Raw genomic sequence first — 23,864 nt, 5'->3', positions numbered from 1 at the left:
CGACACTGTGAGCTCTTTTGGTGTACTTGTGTTGTAGATTACTAACATGAAATGAGAAGAGGGAAGTTGGGGATCAGTAATGCCAAGACCTCAGCCTGTGGGGGACTGGCACTGCAGCATATTTCTGACGTGACTTGGCAACAAGTGAAATCCTGTGTCTGGGGACAGGGAGCTGAAAGGCACGTGTAGCACATGCTCTTGTGCTTCTCTCAACTCTCAGAGTAATTGCCTGTATAATTCTGCCTTTGTCTTGCGCACTATAGATTGACACAGGGCAATTCTGGGAAGAAAAGCAGAAATGATCGAAAGGGCTGTTCATTCCAGTTGATGCGGCAAGTCCATAAAAGATAAAAATGTTAAGGAGGCAGAATATTGATTTAGTCAGATGCCAAGAACATGTGTGGATGATAGATGTGACAGGAAAAATAATCTTCTCCTGTTTGGGAGTGTTAATAAGACGAGCCAAAATACTTGACTGTGTGCAGCAGTGGGAAACAGCCCCACTCTTGGAACCAAACTGGCTGAAAGGACTTTCTTTAAATATGACCCACATGGTATAAATACACATAGGTCTGTGGAGGTGTTTTAATCGATGCGTGTCTCATAAAATTGAAATATCTGGAGTCTCTGGTTACAGTAATGACCTTGATACAGCATTGGATATTTCTGCATGCAGCTTTCATCCTAGGAAAAGATCAGCAAATGAAAAACTTTTGAGTTTGTACTGCAGAACCAAGGTAGTAATAATTGCTTCTTGTTGCACGTGTGTAGAATGAGACAACAATTAACATTTACTGATTAGGATTTATAATCATTGTGTGACTAGCTGCATTCTGCTTTTAGCTACTGCGGTGGGTTGACCCTGGCTGGATGCCAGGTGCCCACCAAAGCCGCTCTATCACTCCCCTTCTCAGCTGGACAGGGGAGAGAAAACCTAATGAAAAGCCCGTGGGTCAAGATAAGGACAGGGAGAGATCACTCACTAATTACTGCCACAGGCAAAACAGACTCTGCTTGGGGAAATTAGTTTAATTTATTACCAATCAAAATCAGAACAAGATAATGAGAAAATAAAAACTAACCCTTAAACACCTTTTCCCTCTCTTCTTCCTGGGCTCATCTTCACTCCAGATTTCTCTGCCTCCTCCCCTGCAGTGGCGCAAGGGGACAGGGAGTGGGGGTTGTGGTCAGTTCATCACACCTTGTCTCTGCCACTCCTTTGTCTTCAGGGGGAGGACTCCTCACACTCTTCCCCTGCTCCAGCATGGGGTCTCTCCCACTGGAGACAGTCCTACATGAACTTCTCCAACATGGGTCCTTCCCACAGGCTGCAGTTATTCACAAACTGCTCCAGAGTGGGTCCTCCACAGGGTCATAAGTCCTGCCAGCAAACCTGCTCCAGTGTAGGCTCCTCTCTCCATGGGCCCACAGGTCCTGCTGGGAGCCTGCTCCAGCACGGGCTTCCCATGAGGTCACAGCCTCCTTTGGGCATCCACATGCTCTGGCGTAGGGTCCTCTACAGGTGGCAGGTGAATCTCTGCTCTGCCATTAACCTCCATGGGCTGCAGGAGGACAGCCTGCCTCACCATGGTCTTCATTATGGGCTGCAGGGGAATCTCAGCTCCAGTGCCCCCCTTCTTAAATATGTTATTACAGAGGCACAGCCACCATCACTGATGGGCTCAGCCTTGGCCAGCGGCAGGTCCAACTTGGAGCTGGCTGGCATTGGCTGTATTGGACACAGGGGAAGCTTCTAGCAGCTTCTCGCAGAAGCCACCTTTGTAGCCCCCCTGCTACCAAAACCTCACCATGCAAACCCAGTACAGCTATCTGTTTTTTAAGACCACAGTAGCAAGGCTTCAACAAAATAGTATTGTAAGTTTTTTGTCATACAACCTTTTCTAATGTCCCCTTTTCATCTTCCTCCTTTGCTGCTCTGCTGGAGAAGAAAAGGATTATTTTAACCACGCCTTCTACTCCCTTGCCATAATGCAAGTTTGTCACATAAGCTATATATCCCAAGCCATTTGTAAGTATAGCTAAAGTGCAGCCAGATAACTCATGTAGACAAACCCACTCACACTATCTTTTAATGAGGTAGAACCAAGAAAACTACTAGCAGTGTGACACTGTGTAGTACATGGTCTACAAGTTCTGCCTACGATACTGTGTGTTTGAGTGGTTAACTTATGCAGAGCTCTGTGCAACCACAGCTCTACTGCTAGCACTACACAAGGTTGCTAGTTTCAATTTAGCTCAGATAGCTCTGTGGGAGAAGCAGGAGCTTCAGCTAATGTATGTGTGAAAGCTGTTGTGCAAATAATGAGAGTGGGTCAGAAGGAAGGTGAGAGAGGAGCAATGCAGATGTGCCATAATGTGGTCTTCTCAGGTGTCAAGGAGCCTCTGAGAACTGTTTTTATGAAAAAAAAAAACCCCAAAAAAAACCCACCACACCTTTTTATTTGGAAGCTTCGTTCTGGAAGTTCGTAAAATGACATAAATGTGGGGGAGGCAGTTTTCTGGTTTAGAGAAATTCTTTCCTCTCTTCCACATACTGCACTGAGCAATCTCTCCCCCTCCACCCTCACCCACTTTAACATTGCTATTAATACTTCTCTTTCCATCTGTCTACGATGAATTGAAATAAATGAAAATTGCAGCAGGATGAGGTAACTGATATGTTTTATGTCCTCTAGTTTAACCTTCACCTCACTGGTGACATCCATGCTATCACTGCAGCCAACAATCTGGTCGCTGCTGCTGTCGATGCACGTATGTTCCATGAGCTAACTCAGACTGACCAGGTACGATCCTTTCTTATGATACATTTGAGCCCAGCACACTTTGGCCGGGATGTTTTGGGTGTGCCAGCAGTGCTAACTACCTACCTGCTTCATTCTGTAAGGCTCTCTACAACCGTTTGGTTCCTTCTGTCAATGATGTTAGGAAGTTCTCAGACATTCAGATCCGAAGACTACAGGTAAGTTCACTGGTTTCACATGGGTTTCTGGTTCTGTTCCACTTTACTCATCCTTTACGTAGGCAGAGCTAGGTTACAGAAGCCCTCGTGTTGTCCTGTAGGTCGTTGTGCTGGTGTTTATTTTTTGCATAAAGTGTGCAGAGGTGTAGTAGCCCGTTGTACAGTGCAGAAAACAGAGATGCAGCCCTAAGGGGAAGAATCATTGATGCAACTCTCTTTATCGTATGCGGTATGAGTAACACATTGGGAAGAGGCAAAGCGTTTAGTGCCCTATATTAACAGTGGCAAGTCGATGTCCTTCATGCAGTTTAAGAAAGGACCAGAATCAGTCTCTGAACCTTATACCCAGTTACAGCATGTCATGTTTTCCCAGGTGACAGCTATATAGATAATGCAGTACAAAAAAAGGCGATTTATAAAATTCAGCAAAAAGAGAACATAGAGAATTTTTTGTCTTATCCAGATTGAGAAAACAGGGAAAAATGGAAAAAATACGTGACCCCTACATCCCCCACTCCTCCCCAAAAAAAGAATTTCCAGTTAAATGAGTAGCCCTGTCATTGAGTGGCAGTCCCTGAGCAGACCACAGCTCCTCTGATCCTTGGAAATTACTGTGAACTAGCATGTGTCCCTGGCCTCTGAAAAAAACCAAGGATTAACGTAGGAGTAGGTTTGCACTGGCCTTGGACCTTCTGGCTAGGAGGACAGCCTGGGGCCTGCTAAGTCCATTCCAAGAACAAACCTGTTTGTATAATATTCAGGCTGGATCAGTTGCCCATTTGGAAGTCAGGAGCAATAGTCAGGCTACTTAGGAAGCTAAAACTCTGATTTGGTAATTGGCTATAATGTCTCAACCATTAGAGAATGTGTGATTTGCTTCCAAAGAAGCTGAGCAAAGAAACTATGTCATACTGCTTGGTGTTCCTGATGGACTGCTGAGGGAACTCTACCCTAACCATTCTTCTGCTTATTAAATGTCAAGATGTGAACGGGATTCTAATACTCCAGAAAAAAGAAAAAAAAAATATTTATTTATTTTTCTAAATTATGTTCTTGAAGTGGAAGAGAACAGACTTTCTTCTTCCCTGCTGTTCTTTGGGAGAAAAATACGATTTAGCTGTCAATTAAAAAAAAAGCTTGCTCCTTCATAAATCAACTCAATCGTTTTCCTCCTTCCTAAGCTCGCATTTGTATCAGGCTTCTTGAGATGATTCTTCTCTCAATTAAACAACTTGGCAAACTGCCCATCCTCTCAGTATGTTCAAGATCAGCTTTCTGGGATGCTGACAGCCTTGTGACTGAATTGTTTAATTCCTCCTTTGTACTGCTTAGCCAGCGTGCTGAAAGCAGTGCCTTTAAGTACGTATGGCTGCGTGCAGTGACCCGAGGCAAACTAATGAGAAATGGATGTAAGCATGTGAGACTAATGATTAGAACAAGGCGTGTAAGAAACTGCAGAGCTTTCTCTCTTACTCTTTCTGTAGATGCCTTGTGCAAAGCTTGGTGACAACCTGCCCTGATGATCTCTGTTGTCTGCCTTGCCCTTTACCAGCTGGCCAGCAGCAAACTCTGCTTCCAGGTGCACACTGATGTGGATCATCTCAGGTTGTTGTGGGGTCTAGGAGAAGGCACACCAAAAAGGCAGCTCCTCCTTATTTCTGAATATGCAGATGCTGCTGACAAAGGCTCATTGCTTTAGTGAAAGGTTCACTTCTGTGAATCTTTTCATTATACTTTTTTTCTTTTATTTGTCCTTTCCTCCTATAGAAATTGGGCATTAACAAAACTGATCCTACGGCTTTGACGAAGGAAGAAGTAAACTCCTTTGTGAGACTGGACATTGACCCAGGCACCATAACATGGCAAAGAGGTACAAAAGCCATTAGGTGAAAGAATTATTAAGAAACAAAATGTATGTCAAAAGAGAGGTTTGCAAGTGCAGCAGGAGCTGTTTCCTGGGAAAATGGGAAGGAGGGCAAGGCTGGCCTCTCCTTGCCAGAGTGTTTGGTGGGATAAATGACTGCAGCTGGGATCCCATTTCTAAAGGGTCTGACACCGGGGCTTGAATCTTAATCTTTGTGAATTCAAAGCAGACTTCACTAATTGGTGCAAATTTGTGTTTCTGGATTTGTCAGTCACTGAGAGCGCTGAGTTTGGCAGCTGTAACCAACAGCCTTTCTACCTGGCTAAGAAAGCACTGTGAGCAAGGAGAGGGTTCTGCTCTGAGATTAACTCAATTCTAAATGATGTGCTTGAAGTGGAAGAGAACAGACTTTCTTCTTCTCTGCTGTTCTTTGGGAGACAGACAGCAAATAAAGGCTAGATATTTAAAAAGTTTTTAAAGATACCTGAAGGTAACATCAATCTCTGGTCTGGCAGAGTTCATATTTCACTAGCAAATGAAATTTCAACTATGGACTTTTTTTTTTTCTAATTTAGACCCCAAGAGTATTGCTTTTTCTTCTCTTTATTAAAATACAGTGTGAAATGTATTCTCCAAAATACACTTCGTAACCTGCAGCGGGGCTAAAGTAGTCTGCCTCATGGGAAATATTTTATAAAATACTTAAGAGTTTTTCAAGCAGGTAGTAAGAAACAGCAGATTTAAACCAGTGTTTTGATAGTTTGTGTTTCCAAGGTAATTTGAGTTAATGGGGCTGTGTGAAACTAATCTCCCTAAATAGTAGAATCTGACCATTTTATCACTTAACCTATAAAATGATCATTTTATTTCTTTTTATCTGTAATAATTTCCTGATTTCACATTGACTAATGATGAAGAAAAAGCATTTGGAATAATACTAGCTGCTCTACTATTGGGAGAGGCTTTGGACTTGTGGTTAATGCACGCAGAGGGAGGTAGACTCCCTCTGGATGCAGTGCAGGGTCTGCATCTTAGACTGTGAGCATCTTAGCTTTGTTGCGGTTCAGTTTTGGGGAAGAATCACATTGAGCAGCACTTGCTATTCTTTAGGAAAAGATGGTATCTCAAACTGCCATCCTTCTTCACAGGTAATCTAGCTGAGTGTCTGTCATAGGGCTTAGATGTGACTTGTGACTTGCAACGTAACTTCTTGTCTTTCTGTGTTCACAGTGCTGGATACAAACGACAGGTTCCTTAGGAAAATCACAATTGGACAGTCTCCAACAGAAAAAGGCTTCTCACGAACGGTAATTGTTCCCTTTTCTTGCAAGTTTTAAAAAGTACTTCGAAAAACGTGGTCCTAAAGCAAGTTGCTGTGACTCCAGATATTTCCATCTCTTACCAGTACCTTGTTAAAGAGAAAGCAGAAAGTCCCATCAACCAAGCAGTTAAATTTGCTGCAGTGCAGTGTTTAGTTTTATTATCTGTTCTCTCCTTCCCTGTTCTTTCCTAAATGTTGGCTTCCCGAGCTGGAACAACTAAGGCATAGTAGCAGTGGTACACAAACACCCTCTGTAAATACAATGCATAGCAATGGGTAATCTTTGCCACTGCAGATGCTTTGGGTGGGATGTATCTGGTCAAAACTAGACGTAGTATCTGAGCTTGTTGTTCAGATTCATTATATAATGAACAGAGTCAAATAGACAATCTGGGCTGTGACTCCTCTCATCCCTTAAGTAACTGTCAAATTTATAGTTCAAATGACTTGTGCTCAGAAAAGCCTCTTTCTATGAAATGTCCCTAGGGTGCTTAGCTTCAGTGGAGGTGCCTGTGTTATGTCAGATGAATTCTACCTTTCATTTCCTATAGAATTTGATTTTTGTCATTTACTGTACTGTTTAGTGATAGTCAGATGAGTTAGTAAGCTCAGTCTTCAAAAATGTAATTTGTAAGTGTTAAGCACTTACATGAATCACTAATGTATGCCAGGAGAGAGTCATGTAATAGCAATGGAATAAGTAATTTACTTAATTTTGCGAGAAAAAATCCAGTTTAAAATGGCCGAATTAAATGAAATATTTTCTGAGAGTAATGCTTTGGATTTCTTTTATATTTGAGTGTCTGGGGTTTGGGTGATTTTTTTTTTTTTTGTTGCGATAGTGATAATTGGCCTTATTTCCAGAATTTAATGGAGGTAAGGATTGCCGCTAGGGAATCTTGATGAGTTCGTGTTCTTTACTCGTCTCTTGCAGGCTCAATTTGACATCACGGTGAGCAGCGAAATCATGGCAGTTCTAGCACTCTCTGATGGGTTGGAGGATATGAAAAAGCGACTGGGCAGAATGGTAGTAGCTTCCAGCAAGAGAGGAGAACCAGTTACAACAGATGACCTTGTAAGAGACTCCTTCAGTTCTTAAATGCTAACTTTTTCCTATTACTTCTGGAAGTCCTTGGTTTGAAAAGCATACAGTTCTGTACAGAAAAGACCTTAGCATACAGAAGATCAAAGATGAAATCTGAGCCCCTGGAGCTACTGAAGTTTTTTTACTTCAGTGTGGCTAGCACCTTACCCCGAGAGTGTGTGTGCGTGTGACCTGGGCAGGGACAAAGGGGCCTGGATGTGATGTGCTGTGTGTCAAGTCGAAGCTAGCACCGTAGGAATTAATGGGGAAATATATGGTGACTTCTACATAAAAAGCATATTTACGAATGAGAAGATCTGAAAACGCATCCTGCTTCCCATCCTGTTTCTCAGGCTCCCTGGAGTGCGGAAAACATCGAGCAGGAACGAAGCCTTGTGCAAATTTAATTACAGATTATGAAATATCTTATTCCGGGAGACTGTGAATGCTATAAAAGCCAAACTCTGTGCAAAAAGTGCAAAGTCTCCGTAAGACAGCCATTGATGAGGAGCATAAATCCTTATTTCCGCTGCATGAAGTGCTGAACGCAGTAGCACTGGTGATGTCTGTTGCCAGTGTGTAAAGCAGTCCTAAGCAGCAGCTGCAAGCTGCAGCACTGTCTTGCAACTGTCCCTACAATAATTATTAGTACGTTTTTTAGCATGTTTGTGGAGTGTGCCAACTGGCACTCTCCAAAATGATGCTTCAGTGCGGTTTCAGGGGACTAGCCTGTGCTCCAGACACTTATTCCAATAAATGTTTTGAAGGTAGCAACCGTGCTTGGAGAAGGGAAGGGGAATTGAGCTCTGTATGTGAACTGTGCCCTGCCGTTCAGCCTCAAGTCAGAGAGCAGGCTTAGGACTCGTGCACTAGTCGGTAGAGATAAGATACTGACGCTTCCTGCTGTCCTGTATAGCAGATATTTCACAGCCTGCTTTGCAAAAGACAAGTATTACAGATTTGCATGATGTGTTAATGAGGTTTGTCATGCGTTTTCTGAATGAACCTTTCCAGTGGGATAGAAGAATCCACAGGGTGGGTATCCTGATCTGTGTTTCCAGCAAGGTGGGACACAGCACTAAGGCTTATCCAACTCTTTCTATCTTGCTGTGTTTTGTTTTTTTTTTTCTTGTGTGTTTGGTTTGTTTTACTTCCTCCCAGGATAAGCCTAAGAAACAGTAGATTAGCGATGTGGCCTGACTCTGGCCTTGCAGAAAAGGGCTAGGCTGGGAACCAGTTATCTGTAAATGTTCTTATATGAGACATTTATTGGGAATGAGGGAGGGTATGTGCTGAAGTTCTGTAGGCTGCTTTGAGGTTTTAATTCCTACTGCTAGCATGCTGCCAGTTTAACCTTCAGTACCCGAGTTAAACCCTGTTCTGGAAAACTGAAGTCTCTCCTGCTGCCCATCAGCAGTGGAGGCAGATGGTCCTTGAGTAGGGAGTTGCTTTGAGTTTTATGTAGAGTCCAGGTGATAGAAGTCGTTCATCTCTGAAAACGAACATGAAATGTTCGTGAATGAAAAGAACAACCCCCCATATCAGGGAGGCTGGAACTAGATGATCTTTAAGGTCCATTTCAACACAAACCATTCTATGATTCTATCCCAAGATTTTTTTTACTTTTTTTTTTTAAATCTAGTTATATTTATGTTTGTCCATTGCAACTGCAGAATGGAGGGTGGTATCAGAGGGTTCTCTTGAATGTTATGTTTGCACTGACGGTGGCCATTGGCTTGCATCGTTAGGACTGTGTTACATACCCCTCCTGCTGGCAGAAATGTGGTGATTGCAGAGATCAGACTGGCACAGTAACATGTCTGGGGTCCTTCTGCTGTAACCAGAGTCATGAGTGTGCAACCAGGAAGCGCAGAGAAACTGGGAAGAAATGTGGAATCTAAAACTAACTGCAGGTTTTTAGAGATGGGATGTATTGAAGTGCCACTGAGTGACACAGGCCTGAAATGTCGCCATGGAAATCTTGCTCTGTGTTTTTCATTATTCTGAAGATGACTGAAGTTTCAAGCTTATCCATTAAATGTTAATAAAGCTTTCATCTGGTAAGATTGAAACTAATGAAACAAAGAAGCGAAAGTCTTTAAAATAAAATCTTTCATATAATTGAGAGCTGCAATCCAATTGAAATTAAAAGGAAAGAAAAAGAAATTCTGGTTCAAGGTTTTCATAACTGCTGTGAACATTTGGCTCAGTACTCGTGATAGCAATTCTAGTTAATTTTGCAAGTTCTGGGTGACAGCCAGTTTGGTTTCTACTGGACTGTGTCGGTCACAAGGATGACCAAACCCTCATTTTCTCTTCCCAAAGCAGATGTGGATAAAATCACAAGCTTTTGCTTTGCAGGAAGCAGAATTGCAGCAAGGTGTATTCTGCACCTCAGAGGAAATTTAACCTCTGGTGTTTGTGTTTCATGATGTCAGGCTGGTCTTTCTTATGAGCACAGAGGTTCACTTTAAATGTTATTTCTGCACAAGAGACTTGGCCAGGATGTAGCAGCTTGTTATGACATTTTAAGGCCAACATGTAGAGCCTGGTTTCTGAAATGAGGAAGGAAAAAAGTCCAAGACAAATCTACCTGCAAAACCCAAGAACATTGACATATGTGTAACTTTAAACCTCTTAGTGTGTTTAGGTACTGCAAAAAAAGACAGTAATGCTACAAGTGAGATATCAGGGTGATGAGTGTATTTCAACATATCTAATAAACGTCCTGAAAAAATCCCTGCTTTGTGCCACTGAGTAGGGTAAACGATACGTACCTCAGGGTTACTCTCTCGCTGCTGCTGTTTACTAACCTTGCTAAAGCATTGAAACAGCAATGGTTCTTTACGCGTTCTCTACGAAGTGATGGCCAAGCAAGGTCAGAACTAAGCAGAAATCACAGATCCTCTTACAAGGATGTAAAGGTCATTATTTGGCCTTACCTTGACCAGAATTAGTTATATCGAGAGCAACTGCTGGTTCTGATCCTGAGAGCTCGCCAGGACAAAAGCAGGGCCTTGACACTGCATGGGAACTGTACTTAAGGTCTTGGTACATCTGGAAACTGATTGTCCCTTTTTTTTCCTTTCAGGGAGTGACTGGTGCTCTGGCTGTCTTAATGAAAGATGCTATTAAACCAAACCTCATGCAGACACTAGAGGTGAGTACAGGAGACTTGCTATATGTGTGTTCTCTGAGCCAAGAAACAACCAATTTAGTTCACTCATCACAATCAGCATGGGCTTACCTGGCTTAGAGTTGGAGGTTTACTGTGGTTTCCTACCTAAGGTTCAGGGCCAGGGGAGAAGGCTTGCTTCTTTCTAGGTCTGCCGTTGGCATGTGGGATGACCCCAGGGAAATGCACTAAGCTTTGCTGTATCTCTTCTGTTGTGTTTAATGCCAGGAAGCGTTTTGGGAATCTGAACAGTGTGGATGCAGGAGAATGGCAAAGAGTTGCTGGGATTTAGCCATCCTTTTCCTAAGCAGATTAATATCTCCACTTGTGCAGATTATAATAATCCTGTTTGCCCTGTAGTCCTTATTACTGATAATAAATGCCTGATCAAAAGGCTTTAAGATCTGTATTCCAAAAGCATTTTTCTTTACCTTCAGGTACCGTAGTAGTTAGCTCCTGAAATGTTGCAGATTTGCTAAATTGTACCCTCTGATTTTCTCTTTCGCTCTCTCCCCCCGTTTCCCACCTTCTTTTCTAGGGAACACCAGTGTTTGTTCATGCTGGACCTTTTGCCAATATCGCACATGGCAATTCTTCAGTGTTAGCAGACAAAATAGCACTGAAGCTTGTGGGTAAAGACGGATTTGTTGGTAAGTGTGTGGGGTGTTTTTTTTTTTGTTTCTTTTGAAGGAATGGATCTGCCTTTTTTATCATGACTGTCTTTGGGTTTGTTGTCTTGCAAGAAGCTTCTGATTTATATAATCAGAGCATGATTTCTCCACCCATCGACCTCTCACAAGCTTCTTCTCACAAGGCAATAAACAAGAGGAACTGGAAGCTCTTGCTATCCGGGGAAACTACGACATAGTTGCCATCACTGAAACATGGTGGGATGACTCGTATAACTGGAGTGCTACCATGGATGGCTACAAACTCTTCAGGAGGGATAGGAGAGGTAGAAGGGGTGGTGGGGTTGCCCTGTATGTAAGGGAAGATCTAAACTGTTTAGAGTTAAATGTTGGGGATGACCTAGTAGAATGTCTGTGGGTGAAAATCAAAGAGGGGCCTATGAAGGCGGATATTGTAGTGGGTATCTGCTATAGGCCACCCTATCAGGACAGTGAGACTGATGAGCTATTCTTTAAACAACTGGGGGAAGTCTCGCGCTCACTAGCCCTTGTCCTTATGGGTGACTTTAACCTGCCTGATGTCTGTTGGAAGTATAACATGGCAGTCAGGAAACAGTCTAGGCGGTTCCTGCAGAGTGTGGAGGACAACTTCCTATCACAACTGGTTAGTGAACCGACTAGAGAAGGAGCTCCCCTAGACCTGCTGTTTGTGAACAGAGAAGGTCTTGTGGGAGATGTGAAGGTTGGAGGACGCCTGGGGCTTAGTGACCACGAGATAATAGAATTCTCAATTCTAGGGGAAGTTAGGAGAGGGTACACTAAAACGGCCAAGCTGGACTTTGGGCGAGCTGACTTTGGGCTGTTTAGAAGTCTGGTTAACAAAGTCCAATGGGAGACAGCTCTCAAGGGTAAGGGGGCGCAGGAGGGATGGTTACTATTCAAAAAGGAAATTCTGGAGGCACAGGAGCGAGCTGTCCCTGTGTGCCGGAAGTCGAGCCGCCGGGGTAGAAAACCAGCTTGGATAACAAAGGAGATTTGGGAACATCTCAAAAGAAAAAGGGATGTCTACAAGTCTTGGAAGAATGGGCAGGCATCCAGGAATCAATACAGGGAGGAAGTTAGGGCATGTAGGGAGATAATCAGGGAGGCAAAAGCCCAATTGGAACTTAGACTAGCCTGCTCCGTAAGGGACAACAAAAAGTCTTTCTATAAATATATTAATAACAAAAGGAGGGCTAAAGATCACCTCCAGCCCCTACTGGACTCAGGGGGTACGTTAGTCACTAGGGATGAAGACAAGGCTGAGGCCCTTAATGCCTTCTTTGCCTCAGTCTTTAATAATAAGGTCAGCAGTTCCCAGGTGAGCTGGCCTTCGGTGTCTGAGTGCAGGGAGGGAGAGCAGATCGAAGCTCCTGTGATCCAAGAGGAACGGGTCAAGGATCTGCTCCTTCGGCTGGATGCCCACAAGTCTATGGGGCCTGATGGTATCCACCCGAGAGTCCTGAGAGAGCTGGCGGATGTCATTGCCAAACCCCTGTCCATTATCTTTGGGCAGTGTTGGCTCACTGGGGAAGTTCCGCTGGACTGGAGGCTGGCGGATGTTACCCCCATTTACAAAAAAGGGCGGAAGGAGGATCCGGGGAACTACAGGCCTGTCAGTCTGACCTCGGTGATGGGCAAAGTCATGGAACAGGTTATCTTGAGTGCTATTAATGAGCACATACAGGTTAACCGGGTGATCAGGCCCAGTCAACATGGGTTTATGAAAGGCAGGTCTTGCCAATCAAACCTGATCACCTTCTATGACAGGGTGACCCGCCTGGTTGACGAGGGAAGGGCTGTGGATGTAGTTTTCCTGGACCTCAGTAAAGCCTTTGATACAGTTTCTCATAGTGTTCTGGTGGAGAAACTGGTAACTGCTGGCCTGGATAGGCACACCCTCCTTTGGGTTAAAAACTGGCTGGATGGCCGGGCCCAAAGAGTGGTGGTAAATGGGGCTAAATCCGGCTGGAGGCCGGTCACCAGTGGGGTTCCCCAGGGCTCAGTGCTGGGTCCAGTTCTGTTTAACATCTTTATCAATGACCTGGATGAGGGGATTGAATGTACCCTCAGTAAATTTGCGGACGACACCAAGCTGGGAGGCTGTGTCGATCTGCTCGAGGGTAGGGAGGCCCTTCAGAGGGATTTGAACAGACTGGATCGTTGGGCTGAGGCCAATGGCATGAGCTTTAATAAGGCCAAGTGCAGAGTCCTTCACTTGGGGTATAAAACCCCAAGCATCGCTATAGGCTCGGGGAGGAGTGGCTGGAGAGCTGCCTGGCGGAAAAGAACCTGGGGGTGTTGGTTGACTACCGGCTTGATATGAGCCAGCAGTGTGCCCAGGTGGCCAAAAAGGCCAATGGGATACTGGCATGTATCAAGAATAGTGTGACCAGCAGGAGCAGGGAAGTGATCCTGCCCCTGTACTCGGCACTGGTGAGGCCGCACCTGGAATATTGTGTCCAGTTTTGGGCCCCTCGCTTTAAGAGAGATATTGAGCTCCTGGAGCGAGTCCAAAGAAGGGCGACTAAACTGGTCAAGGGGCTGGAAAATAAAACTTATGAGGAGCAGCTGAGGGAGTTGGGGCTGTTTAGCCTGGAGAAGAGGAGGCTGAGGGGAGACCTGATTACGGCCTATAAATACTTGAGAAAAGATGGTGGGGAGTTAGGGGAAGGGCTCTTTACATTAGTGATGGGAGATAGAACAAGAGGAAATGGGCATAAGCTTAGTCAGGGGAGATTCAGGTTGGATGTTAGGAAGTATTTCTTCTCTGAAAGGGTTGTCAGCCACTGGAATAGGCTGCCCAGGGAAGTGGTTGAGTCCCCATCCCTGGATGTGTTTAAGAATAGGGTGGATGAGCTACTTGAGGATATGGTTTAATGGGGATTAGGGATGGTTGGACTCGATGATCTCTAAGGTCTTTTCCAACCTAGAAATCTATGAATCTATGAATCTATGAATCTTTTCTTTTAATTCCTACTCTAGTTACAGAAGCAGGTTTTGGTGCAGACATAGGCATGGAGAAATTCTTCAATATTAAGTGCCGCTATTCTGGCCTCCGGCCTCATGTGGTGGTGTTGGTTGCTACAGTCCGAGCTCTGAAAATGCACGGAGGAGGGCCTGCAGTAAGTACTGGGCAAGGTTTTCTTTAGGCCTGGGAGGCTGTAACTATTGTTCTGATCTCGGCACTTAAAGACTTGTAGGGTTTGATCTGCTTGTAATTGTCTTGAGATTTGCAGTTGTAAAAGGAATCCATATGTCCCTGTGGCTTGTAAGCTGCTTCATTGTAGTGTGTAACAGGTACATACCTGCTCGTTTTATTGTCCTAATGAAGTGTTTGTATGCTGGGGTACTTGTAACATTACCACAGTCAGTGATTTGTTGTGTTGGGAGTGCATCTTGCAGTCTTTTATTTTTTCCTTTTATTTTTTTGGTAGAAGAAAGGATTAGCCTGAAGTAGAATGTTGTATCTTGACACTGTTTAATAAGAATCAAGCATGAATTGCTGTCATGGATAAAAATCTTACAGGGTTCCATCTTTTTTCTTTCTTTCCTTTTTTTCCCAGGTTACTGCTGGGGTACCTTTACCAAAGGAGTACATGGAAGAGGTAACCTTCTTTAGCTGTTGTGACAGTTGACCAAACTAGCTGCAGTCATGACATGATATTATATTGTCATGCAGTGCATGTCTGGATAGCTAATGTGTGTCGTTTCTTTAGCTGCCGGGGAAATGCTTCCTCATACAAGCTGTAATGGTTTGGTTTGGTTTGTTTTTTTATGATGTTACTTTGGCTCTGTTCTTTCAAGCATTTGTTGTACTTGACCTAGCCAGTATTCAGGGCTTTTTCGTTTCTCCTGAGCTCATGCAATTGTCTGTGTGCTCCATTTTTCATAGTAGTATCTACCCTGTGTCCCCTGATCCTCTCAGGATGCAGTAATTTCTTGGCTGAAATATTGTCTCTGAAAATATTCGAAGTGCCTCTTTAATTACACTCCTCTTAGCAGCAGCAGTTTCTGTTTTTGTTTAACTCCCGCTCCTTTGCAAGCAGAGAGGAAAGTAGACTAAAGTCTCAGCTTCTACCCTTGTGCCTTGAATGGTTGTGTACACTTGAATTATTGGCCTGGTTCTCTTCACACAGCTGCAGCTTTTTCACTTGTCGAGCTTCTATATGGATTATACTTTGCATAGGAAGGGATGAAATGTCTGGATTTCCATGAACAATCTCTGATGCTGCAAAATATAAATATGTGTAAACCGAAAGCTGTTGCCACAGACTTCAAACAAGTGTCATGAAATTCACTGCTAATGGTATTTAATACATAGAGGAATGTGTCAGAGAAGAAAATGAGGCTTTACTGTGGGGAGTTAATTAGCACAGGTATTAAATTACTAAGAATGACAAAAAAAGATGAAAAGTGATTTCTCTTACCTTGGCTTTCTGGCTGAAACCAGTGATCATTAGAAGTAGTCCTTCCTTTTCCTATCTTTCATCCCTGACCATGCACTGATCTGGACTGTTCAGAAAGCAGCACTGGGGATTTGCCTTTGTGGTTTCTTTCCTATTTTGACATTTTTTATCATTAACTGTGAATGTAGTGGATTTGGAACAAAAGTTTCACTGCCTTGGTAAAACGTGCTTCTTGCTTGCTGTCTTCTTTACAGAATCTTGAACTGTTGGCAAAGGGCTGTAGTAACCTAAACAAGCAAATCCAAAATGCACGGATATTTGGCGTCCCAGTGGTAGTGGCTGTCAATGCTTTCAAGTAAGTGAGCTGGGACGTGGACGTGATGCATGGGAATAAAATTGTGGCACTTTCTATGCTGTTTAACACAAACTTTTGTTTTCAGTACCGTCAATGTATTGTTTGCAGCGTTTTGCATCGTTGGAGGAGGCTGAATAAATAGGGGACCTCTGCTTAGTCATTTCAAATGCATTCCATAGTTCAAATTAGCTTAGGATTTTATGATCAGTGACTATGATCTGCCATCACTTACACCCTGGCTGACCAAATTACTGTGGACAAAAGGTGCCTGTGACGATGTGGAATCTAAGCTCATAATAGGTGGTGAGGTGCCTGTGCTGTCGACCACACTGTGTTCAGTGGTCTGCTGTATGGAATGATTATGCCCCGCTAAGAAGCGTTTTGGGCTCTGCACATTGTACTGCACAGGAAATAGAATCTGCGTGTGGTCTGTTTGTGCAAGCAGAAGAGCTTTGAACTGGTGTTTTAAAGCTGATGCCAGCCAAGGATCCTTCATCTGAAGGAAATGCATATTGGCTGATACAGAGAAATTATGGTTTTTAGCTTATTGCGTGCACATGATGTAGCACCTCTATAATCAGCAATACCAATGCCTTTTTGAGTTTGCTTCTGAAAACAGGAGCTACATTGCCAATACAGGTCAGATACAACAGCAAGCCTGGAATGCTGCTCTGTCATTAGTCGTGGTTTCTGCATGTAGTTTCAGAGCTACCTGTTGCTGTCTGTTCCTCTGTGGAGTAGCTTCCTTCACCAAGGTGGAGAAGGCTGTGGTGGATAGCCCCTCCGCCGCTTCCTGATGGCTGGATCCTGTGATTTCTTTGGACAACTTTTGGATGTTGTTAACCAGAGTAAAAAATGGTTAGAACAAACCTTAGCTGACTGCGTGTGCATTCTGGCACAAATGTGCCAACTTTTCTCCTTTCAGAACAGATACACAGGCTGAACTGGCTCTTGTTGTGCAACTGGCAAAGGAAGCGGGAGCGTTTGATGCTGTGGAGTGCACTCACTGGGCAGAGGGAGGTAAAGGAGCGGTTGCACTGGCCCAGGCTGTTCAAAGAGCATCACAGGCACCCAGCAACTTCAGGTTCCTCTACAATTTGGAGGTAAGAACTTGCAGTATTACAGAGGTACTTTGTTTCTAAGGTGGAGGTCAGTTGGTTTCACTGGCTTAAATTGCTGAAGGCTGTCTGAAAGGCTGCTCTGAGAAACCAAGAAAAAATTTGGGTTTAGAACACAACATTTATTCTGCCAGTCTCGAGACCTAGTTAGTCAGTTCTTGTTGTTTTGACTACGTGGTGAAATATTGTTTGCTTTTGACACTGAAAGATGCTGCTGTGACTCTGCTAGAGATGACAAACAGGCTTTTACCGTGGCAGCCATGCTCCAAGGTAGGGAGAAGTCTAGTTCTTGAACTTGAGACATGCATTCCTGTCGGAGCATGGACTGGAACAAGCCTGACCAAATCTGTTACCTTACTGCAGAGCTTCTGGGTGCACTCATTGCTCAGGATAAGAGTCAATACAACAGGCTATGGAACAGAATTTGTCCATTTTTAACTTTTTTTTTTTCTCTGCAAGCAAGGCTTATGGAATCACACTACAGGTTGGGGTGAAGAGAGTGTGTATGTGTATATTTCTAATGACTTTATACGTTAAGCAAATTTGACAGATGACTTGGAGGTAACGAAGTCACTGTTAGTTCCCAAGTTGTGGCCTGAATCCTCCTTTAATAGCAAGCACCTATTCAAGAACCTAATGAAGTACAGAGCTATGTCATTACATCTATTTTGGCTCCTTAACAGATGCTTTCCATTTTTCTTCTTTAACCTGTTTTATTTGTGCTTTTATTTAACCATTAACTTGTATTCCCTCAAATTATTTTTGTCCTCTTTTTGACTTTGACTTGAAAGAGAGTAAAGGTGCCTCTTTTGCAGTGGGGGTAACATGTAAGCACAGATGATAAGAAATACTGTTGTGTATCTTTTTGTTTCTGACTGTAGTAAACTAGTTTTGCCCGCTTACCATGAGAAACAACTACAACAGGAAACAACTGCAAGAAGATAAATGAAACATGTTTTGAAAACCCTCAGATTACTGTATAGCTTTGTTCTACTGCAAGTGGGAGTAGCACTTGTATCTGCAGATGGGCATTGCACACACAACGCGTAGGAAGGATTGTGAAGCTGCTGTGATGCTATGGCTCTCTGTAGTTTGGCCACACTGACTTGCCTTTTTTTTTTTTTTTCCTAGCTCCCTGTTATAGATAAGATCAGGCTTATTGCCCAGCAGATCTATGGGGCAAGTGACATTGAGCTACTTCCAGAAGCACAGGAGAAAGTTGCCTTGTACACTAAGCAAGTGAGTTTTCCACATCACCTGATACCGGTGATGCTTTTCATTTAAAATGTTTATATTGAACAGTGATGTTCAAACTGTGTGTGAAAGGAATCGTCACTCAAATCGTGTCCTTGTCCAGGACTCATTAGATGCTGCTATGGCAGGGGAGGAAGAGGAGGTGGTGTGGGGAGGGAAAAACAGGCCCTGGCTTGGAGTAGAAAAGACAGAACTCATCTGGCCGAGTAGCACATCTGTGGGAGTGTATGGGGAGAGAAGGGCAGGAGGATTCAGTGATCTTTCTTTACTGGACTCTCCAATCCTTCAGCAATTTGGGAATTAGGTCACTCTGGTGCTAAGTAGTCTCTGATGATTTTTTTTTTTTCTTTTTAATCTTGTTCCACTGGGTTGACTAATCAGTTCTTGAACCCATATGGATTTTTGGCAGTTGCAGTTATGTTGGGGAAAGAGTTCCTCAGGTGATACAGTACTTCTTGTGGAAAAAACGTCTAATTCCATAAGTCTTGAACCTGGCATCTGATGGTTGGATTAGATGCTTTCTGGTGGTTGTGTTGCTTGTACTCTTTTCTAGCATGATGTTCTTATCAATTTACCTGCTTCTGCATTAATGAAGGTCTGTTAAGGGCTTTGAAGAGAAGAGCAGTGTGAGAACTGGCCATTCTTTGTTTACTCAATTACAAAATTACTCAAATAATTCTGCTTTTGCAGTCCATTTACTACTGGCATGTATAGTTTTTTGCTTTCATGTTTCTTTCTTTTCCTTTACTAGTCTATTAAAATATCGTAGGCATGTAATTGCCACTTCCTCACAACCTGCAATTATATTGATCAAACGCTTCTAATTAACTGACCTCAGCCGAACAACAACTTTAGTTCTGAGCTGTTTTAAATTAATGTTTTGGGAAGAGAGTAGAAAGTAAGTTAGCTATCAAGGTTGTATATCTAACACTTCCATACCATTAATTTTTTCCTCAGGTGGATGTGCTGGGGGCCATGGTGGTTCGTTCTTTAATACTTAACGGGGGGCAGGGAGAGAGTTTGAGAGAAGAAATGGGGATGCAGAATGGTCAATGGATCGGACAGGCTGTGGATGAAGCAGTTGGTGAGGAGTAAAATGTCCTGATGAAATGTCTGATGTCTGCAGAGAATGGCAGAATAGAGCAACTACATTTGTGTACAGGAAAAGTTCCTGGTGTTTCACTTATTTCTCACCTCTTTTGTTGCCTTTCCCAGGGATTTGGAAACCTGCCAATCTGCATGGCTAAAACTCACTTGTCGTTGTCTCATGACCCTGAACAAAAAGGAGCACCTGCGGGTTTTATTCTGCCAATCCGAGACATTCGGGCCAGTGTTGGCGCTGGATTCCTGTATCCACTAGTAGGAACGGTACGTGATTGAGTGAAACACTCAACTGTGGGGTGAGGAAAAAACTTCATGTGCATTCCAGGAAGCAGTTACAAAAGGTATCTTGAATTAGGAGAGTCCTTGTTGGTGTTTTAAAAGTCCAGTGTATTAGATGCCCTTAATAGTTTTTTTTCAGAGGGAAGAGGGGAGCTAAAATAGACCATCTGAATACTTAGCAAGCCCCCAGTCTACTCCTCAAGTCCCACATTTCTGTCTTCCTGGATTTTGAGGAAAGGATGAACTCTGTAGCTAATGAATTCTGGGAACTGCAGTCTGGTAGAGGGGATGGGAGAAATCCTTGGCCCACCTAATTGCTCTTATAGAATCATAGAATCGTTAGGGCTGGAAGGGACCTTCAAAGGTCATCTAGTCCAACCCCCCTGCAAGGAACAGGGATATCTCCAACTAGATCAGGTTGCTCAGGGCCTCATCCAACCTGGCCTTGAACGTCTCCAGGGATGGAGCAGTCTCTTGTGACTTTACGTTCCTGATGAAAGCACTTTGCAGGTGAAGTCTGTGTACACCTGCAGATCTGGGTAGAACAAGACAACTCCTCCAAAGCTTACAAAGCAAACAACTCTGATGAGACACCTCCAAAGTGAAGCTGGCCTGTACTATTAATCATTTATCAGACTCCCTTCCCATTTGGTTCTCATAGTTTTGCTGACCATCTGTTTGCTGTTCAGCCTGCATCAGTTCTAACAATACATTTCATTATGTCCTTGAGTTCTTAGTTTCTGTTCTTTGATATGATTGGGATAACGTCAGCTGAGAGGAGGGAGAGAAGCTACAGTGGAAGCAGGATCCTGGAATAGCTTTGGTATGAATAGCCTGGCAGAAAGAGGAGCTACTTTCAAAATGAACTAATGTTCAGGTTTGCGTGCAAAGTAAGAATGTTAGGATGAAAGGATCCACTGGAAATCTTATCTGAGGAATCTCTTCTGGGCAAATGTTAAGTAACTTGTTACAGTATTTTAGGAGATGGAGCAGTTGGAGCAAGCAGCTCTGCCGTTCTTTTTTTTTTTTTTTTTTGACCTGAACCTTTTTCTGAAGTCTTCATGGCAAAATGTTTGGCTTAATAAGCTTTCAAAAGCATTAGGGGTGCGTGGCTCAGATGATGAAATTTGCTGATTTAAGAGTTGGATCCCTTCTTCCTTCAAATGCTAGCTAGAGCCAAATATTGGATATCTTTTGATTCTCTTTTTGTTTTTTTAACAAAAAATGGGAGGTAAAGGTTTCCAGATTACCCAACATAAATAAAATAACCACATCCCGATTCAAGTCTGCTTCATCCATCTTTTTAAAGAGTAATATGTTTTGGGATAAAATGAAAGATAGCATACTTGTTCCTGTTATTAATGGCATTTTTTTGCAAGCCAAGATTTAATCCAAACAATGACTTTTTTTTTTAATAAGTGCTGGAGAAGGAAAGGGTACACAGCATTAATGAGCTGTGCAAGAGAAAGATGTTTTCACACATTAAAACTAACATTGTGGTTCTCTTTCTGATGTCTTCAGTTTCTATGAAGTTGTATTCTTTTCTTTCTGCTCCTTTCCCAGATGCCTAATGTTTTCTTGGACATGTAGTAAATCATGGTGTTAATTCTGCCAGAATTAACAGTAAGTCTTCTGGTTAGGGACATGATGATCACTCTTCTGTAGTGTCTACAAAGCCAGGGAAGAGATGTCCTTTTGAGAAGCAATCCAGGGCATGTTGAATCACATCACTATTTTAAACCCATTCAGCAGGAGGTACGTTAGCCTCAGAATAAATTTCTGGCAGCAGCCATTGAACTGTGAGCTGAAGATGCAGCAAATATGTAGCTCTATGCAGAAGCTTTTAAGTGAAACTTGAGGTGAAATTAATCACCAGTGCCTGCATATTCTCGTTATCTGAAGTTAATCAGAAAGGTATGTCACGTTTTGGTTTTTTTTCTCAGCCTTCTGAGTTTTGGGTTTTTCCCTTTCTAGCTCAAAGTTGAAGCTGTTGTATTTTAACATAATACTTTGAGGTTTTAAAGGAAATGAAAATTTCAAATATTATCTAGATTTAACTTTGAGCATGGAAGATAATGAAAGTGAAATAAATCATTGGACTGAAATTGATTGTGTTTCTTTTCTGGTGCTGCTGATGAATTGAAAACAAATTATTTATTCAGCTCTCATTTTTTTAGTTCCTAAATGGCGTTGGTTTTGGAAGTTCCACAAGTGCAATAAATAATACATGCTTAGTTGGTGTTGGTTTTATTTGAAATCTTGCAAGGGGATTGATGATATCCATGTGGCCTAATTTTTTTCATCGATGTAAACAGTGTGAATTGCCCTGTGTTCTTTTTCACCACATGTGGTATTGAAGGGGAGAAGGATGATGGAGGAAAAGTTCATTTCCTCAGTTCTGAAAATAACTGAGTGCATTAAGCATTGTAGACACTTGTGCAGAAAATTAGTAGCCTGGATGGAAATTATGCCGTACTGCATAAGAGTTCAGGGTTTAAGCAGACCTGCCTTTAAGTAGTAGATAGCAGAGTAGCCACTGTGGGCTGCTCTATGGATAGGAAAGGAGGAAAATTGACCGATCCTTTCAAAATAGAAAGTGCAAGAAATATCAAAGTCAGGCCCATCTTCAGCAATATGGCACCTCCTACTCTATTGAATGTCACTGTCTCAGCTCCTGCTGTGGCCCTCTGAATCTGTAGGTGGAGATCTGCAAAGCTCTATGATTCTGCAGTGATACGTAAATAAATAGGAAGTTTCTTGCTCTGCATGACCGGAGACTGGCAGCGACTATGGTGAGAACAGGAAAACCCCTCCAGGCACTTTGAATCTCTTAGTACCTTGGCTCCTGAGAGCAAAATATTCATACGACTAAACACAAAGACCAGGAATGGGGGTCTTCTCTGTAGCCCCCCTGTTCTCTGTCTGGGGAAGCAACGGCTCTGACAAAAAGCTAGTGCAGTCCCAGAATTCATTACAAAGAGTAGACTTGAAGTGGGTTTTTTTTCTCACCTCTGCATAAGCCGTGCAAGACCTGCAGTGGTACGGTACATATGGGACTGGTGCTAGCACTTGTGAACAGCCTAGGAAGACGGGATGGGACTCCTAACGCTCCCTGGACAGTTTTGAGAACTGCTGAAAGCACCTAACCAGTAGAGCTCTGCCTCCTGGCTTATTGCCAAAAGGGAGATGGGGAGGTAATTTGATTAGCGTGCGAAACGCTTGCTCAGGGAGAAAATACCAGGTTGCCAAAGAGATCTTTAATCTAATAGAGACAGGCATAACAATACCAATTGTGAAAGCTAGGGTTGGATGATGCAGATAGAAAATGAGACCTTGAATTTTTTTATTAAAGGGGTTAGTGATCACTGGCACAAACTACCAAGCGTGGTCACGAGTTGCCCACCTTTGGGGAGCATCTCGTGTTGGCCTACATGTGCTGCTGGGCTAGACGCTGACTGAGGGAAGGGGAAATCCTCCCAGCTGCGTTAGTAAATCAGGCCAAGCATAGTCCCCACTGGCCTCGCGTTCCGCAGCTCTGAGAGCAGCTACTCGGCAGTGGGACAACTGGAGAGGACTGGCCTCAGGCAGCTGCTTCACTAGCACAGCCTGAAAAAAATGAAACGTCCAATCTATCTGCTGAGTTCCTGATTCCTGCGGGATGCTTCAGAATGGTATACAACCATCATCCAACTGGTCTGTACGTGTGCAAGGAGCTGCATCAGCTGGTGCCATCCTAGTCTCCAGCAGTGATTAAGTATTGTATCTTCTGCACGAAACATGCTGCTTCCATTTTAACAGTTTATCTTTTGCTCTTCAGATGAGCACCATGCCAGGACTTCCTACAAGACCCTGTTTCTATGATATAGACTTGGACACAGTGTCAGGAGAAGTCAATGGGCTCTTTTGAAAGGAATTATTAACCAAAGGTAGGTGCCTTCCTTAGGGTAGAAAGCTTTCAATATTTGGGCTTTATTTCTCGTCTTGAGATAATGCAGTTAAGCCAATCTCATATTATGCCATATGCTTCAAAATGACATTTGATTATAACTCAGCCTGAAAGTTGCCTGCAGTACTATATAATAGTAATTAAATTTATTTTTCTTTTTAGCTTGCAGAAGAACACCTGATGAGTCATGTAAACGGAATTATGCCCTGATTTATTTTTAAGTCAAAACAAGACATGACTGAAAATACAGTGCAAGTGACTGGAAGGAGGAGTGCTAAAGAATCGACCGCTTGCTTTTAATCTGTAA

The 23,864-nt window shown here is 43.1% G+C and overlaps 1 protein-coding gene across 1 annotated transcript in view; it reads left to right on the top strand.

The window, feature by feature from the left end:
* Positions 1–23,518, top strand: part of MTHFD1 (methylenetetrahydrofolate dehydrogenase, cyclohydrolase and formyltetrahydrofolate synthetase 1) — a 46,874-nt gene extending 23,356 nt beyond the window's left edge. The window contains exons 14-27 of the mRNA XM_086613056.1: positions 2,697–2,804; positions 2,906–2,980; positions 4,748–4,850; positions 6,075–6,151; positions 7,100–7,240; positions 10,341–10,409; positions 10,963–11,074; positions 14,078–14,217; positions 14,659–14,700; positions 15,756–15,856; positions 16,782–16,959; positions 18,106–18,213; positions 19,444–19,596; positions 23,429–23,518. Of these exons, the coding sequence (XP_086469182.1) occupies positions 2,697–2,804; positions 2,906–2,980; positions 4,748–4,850; positions 6,075–6,151; positions 7,100–7,240; positions 10,341–10,409; positions 10,963–11,074; positions 14,078–14,217; positions 14,659–14,700; positions 15,756–15,856; positions 16,782–16,959; positions 18,106–18,213; positions 19,444–19,596; positions 23,429–23,518 (1,497 nt within the window). The remainder of the gene's footprint in view (positions 1–2,696; positions 2,805–2,905; positions 2,981–4,747; positions 4,851–6,074; positions 6,152–7,099; positions 7,241–10,340; positions 10,410–10,962; positions 11,075–14,077; positions 14,218–14,658; positions 14,701–15,755; positions 15,857–16,781; positions 16,960–18,105; positions 18,214–19,443; positions 19,597–23,428) is intronic.
* Positions 23,519–23,864: the final 346 nt, after the last annotated feature.

Source organism: Tauraco erythrolophus, chromosome 6, assembly GCF_009769465.1.
Source record: "Tauraco erythrolophus isolate bTauEry1 chromosome 6, bTauEry1.pri, whole genome shotgun sequence".
Classification (NCBI taxonomy): Eukaryota; Metazoa; Chordata; class Aves; order Musophagiformes; family Musophagidae; genus Tauraco; species Tauraco erythrolophus.
Note: the sequence above shows the minus strand (reverse complement) of the source record. Positions and strands in the feature narration are given on the sequence as shown.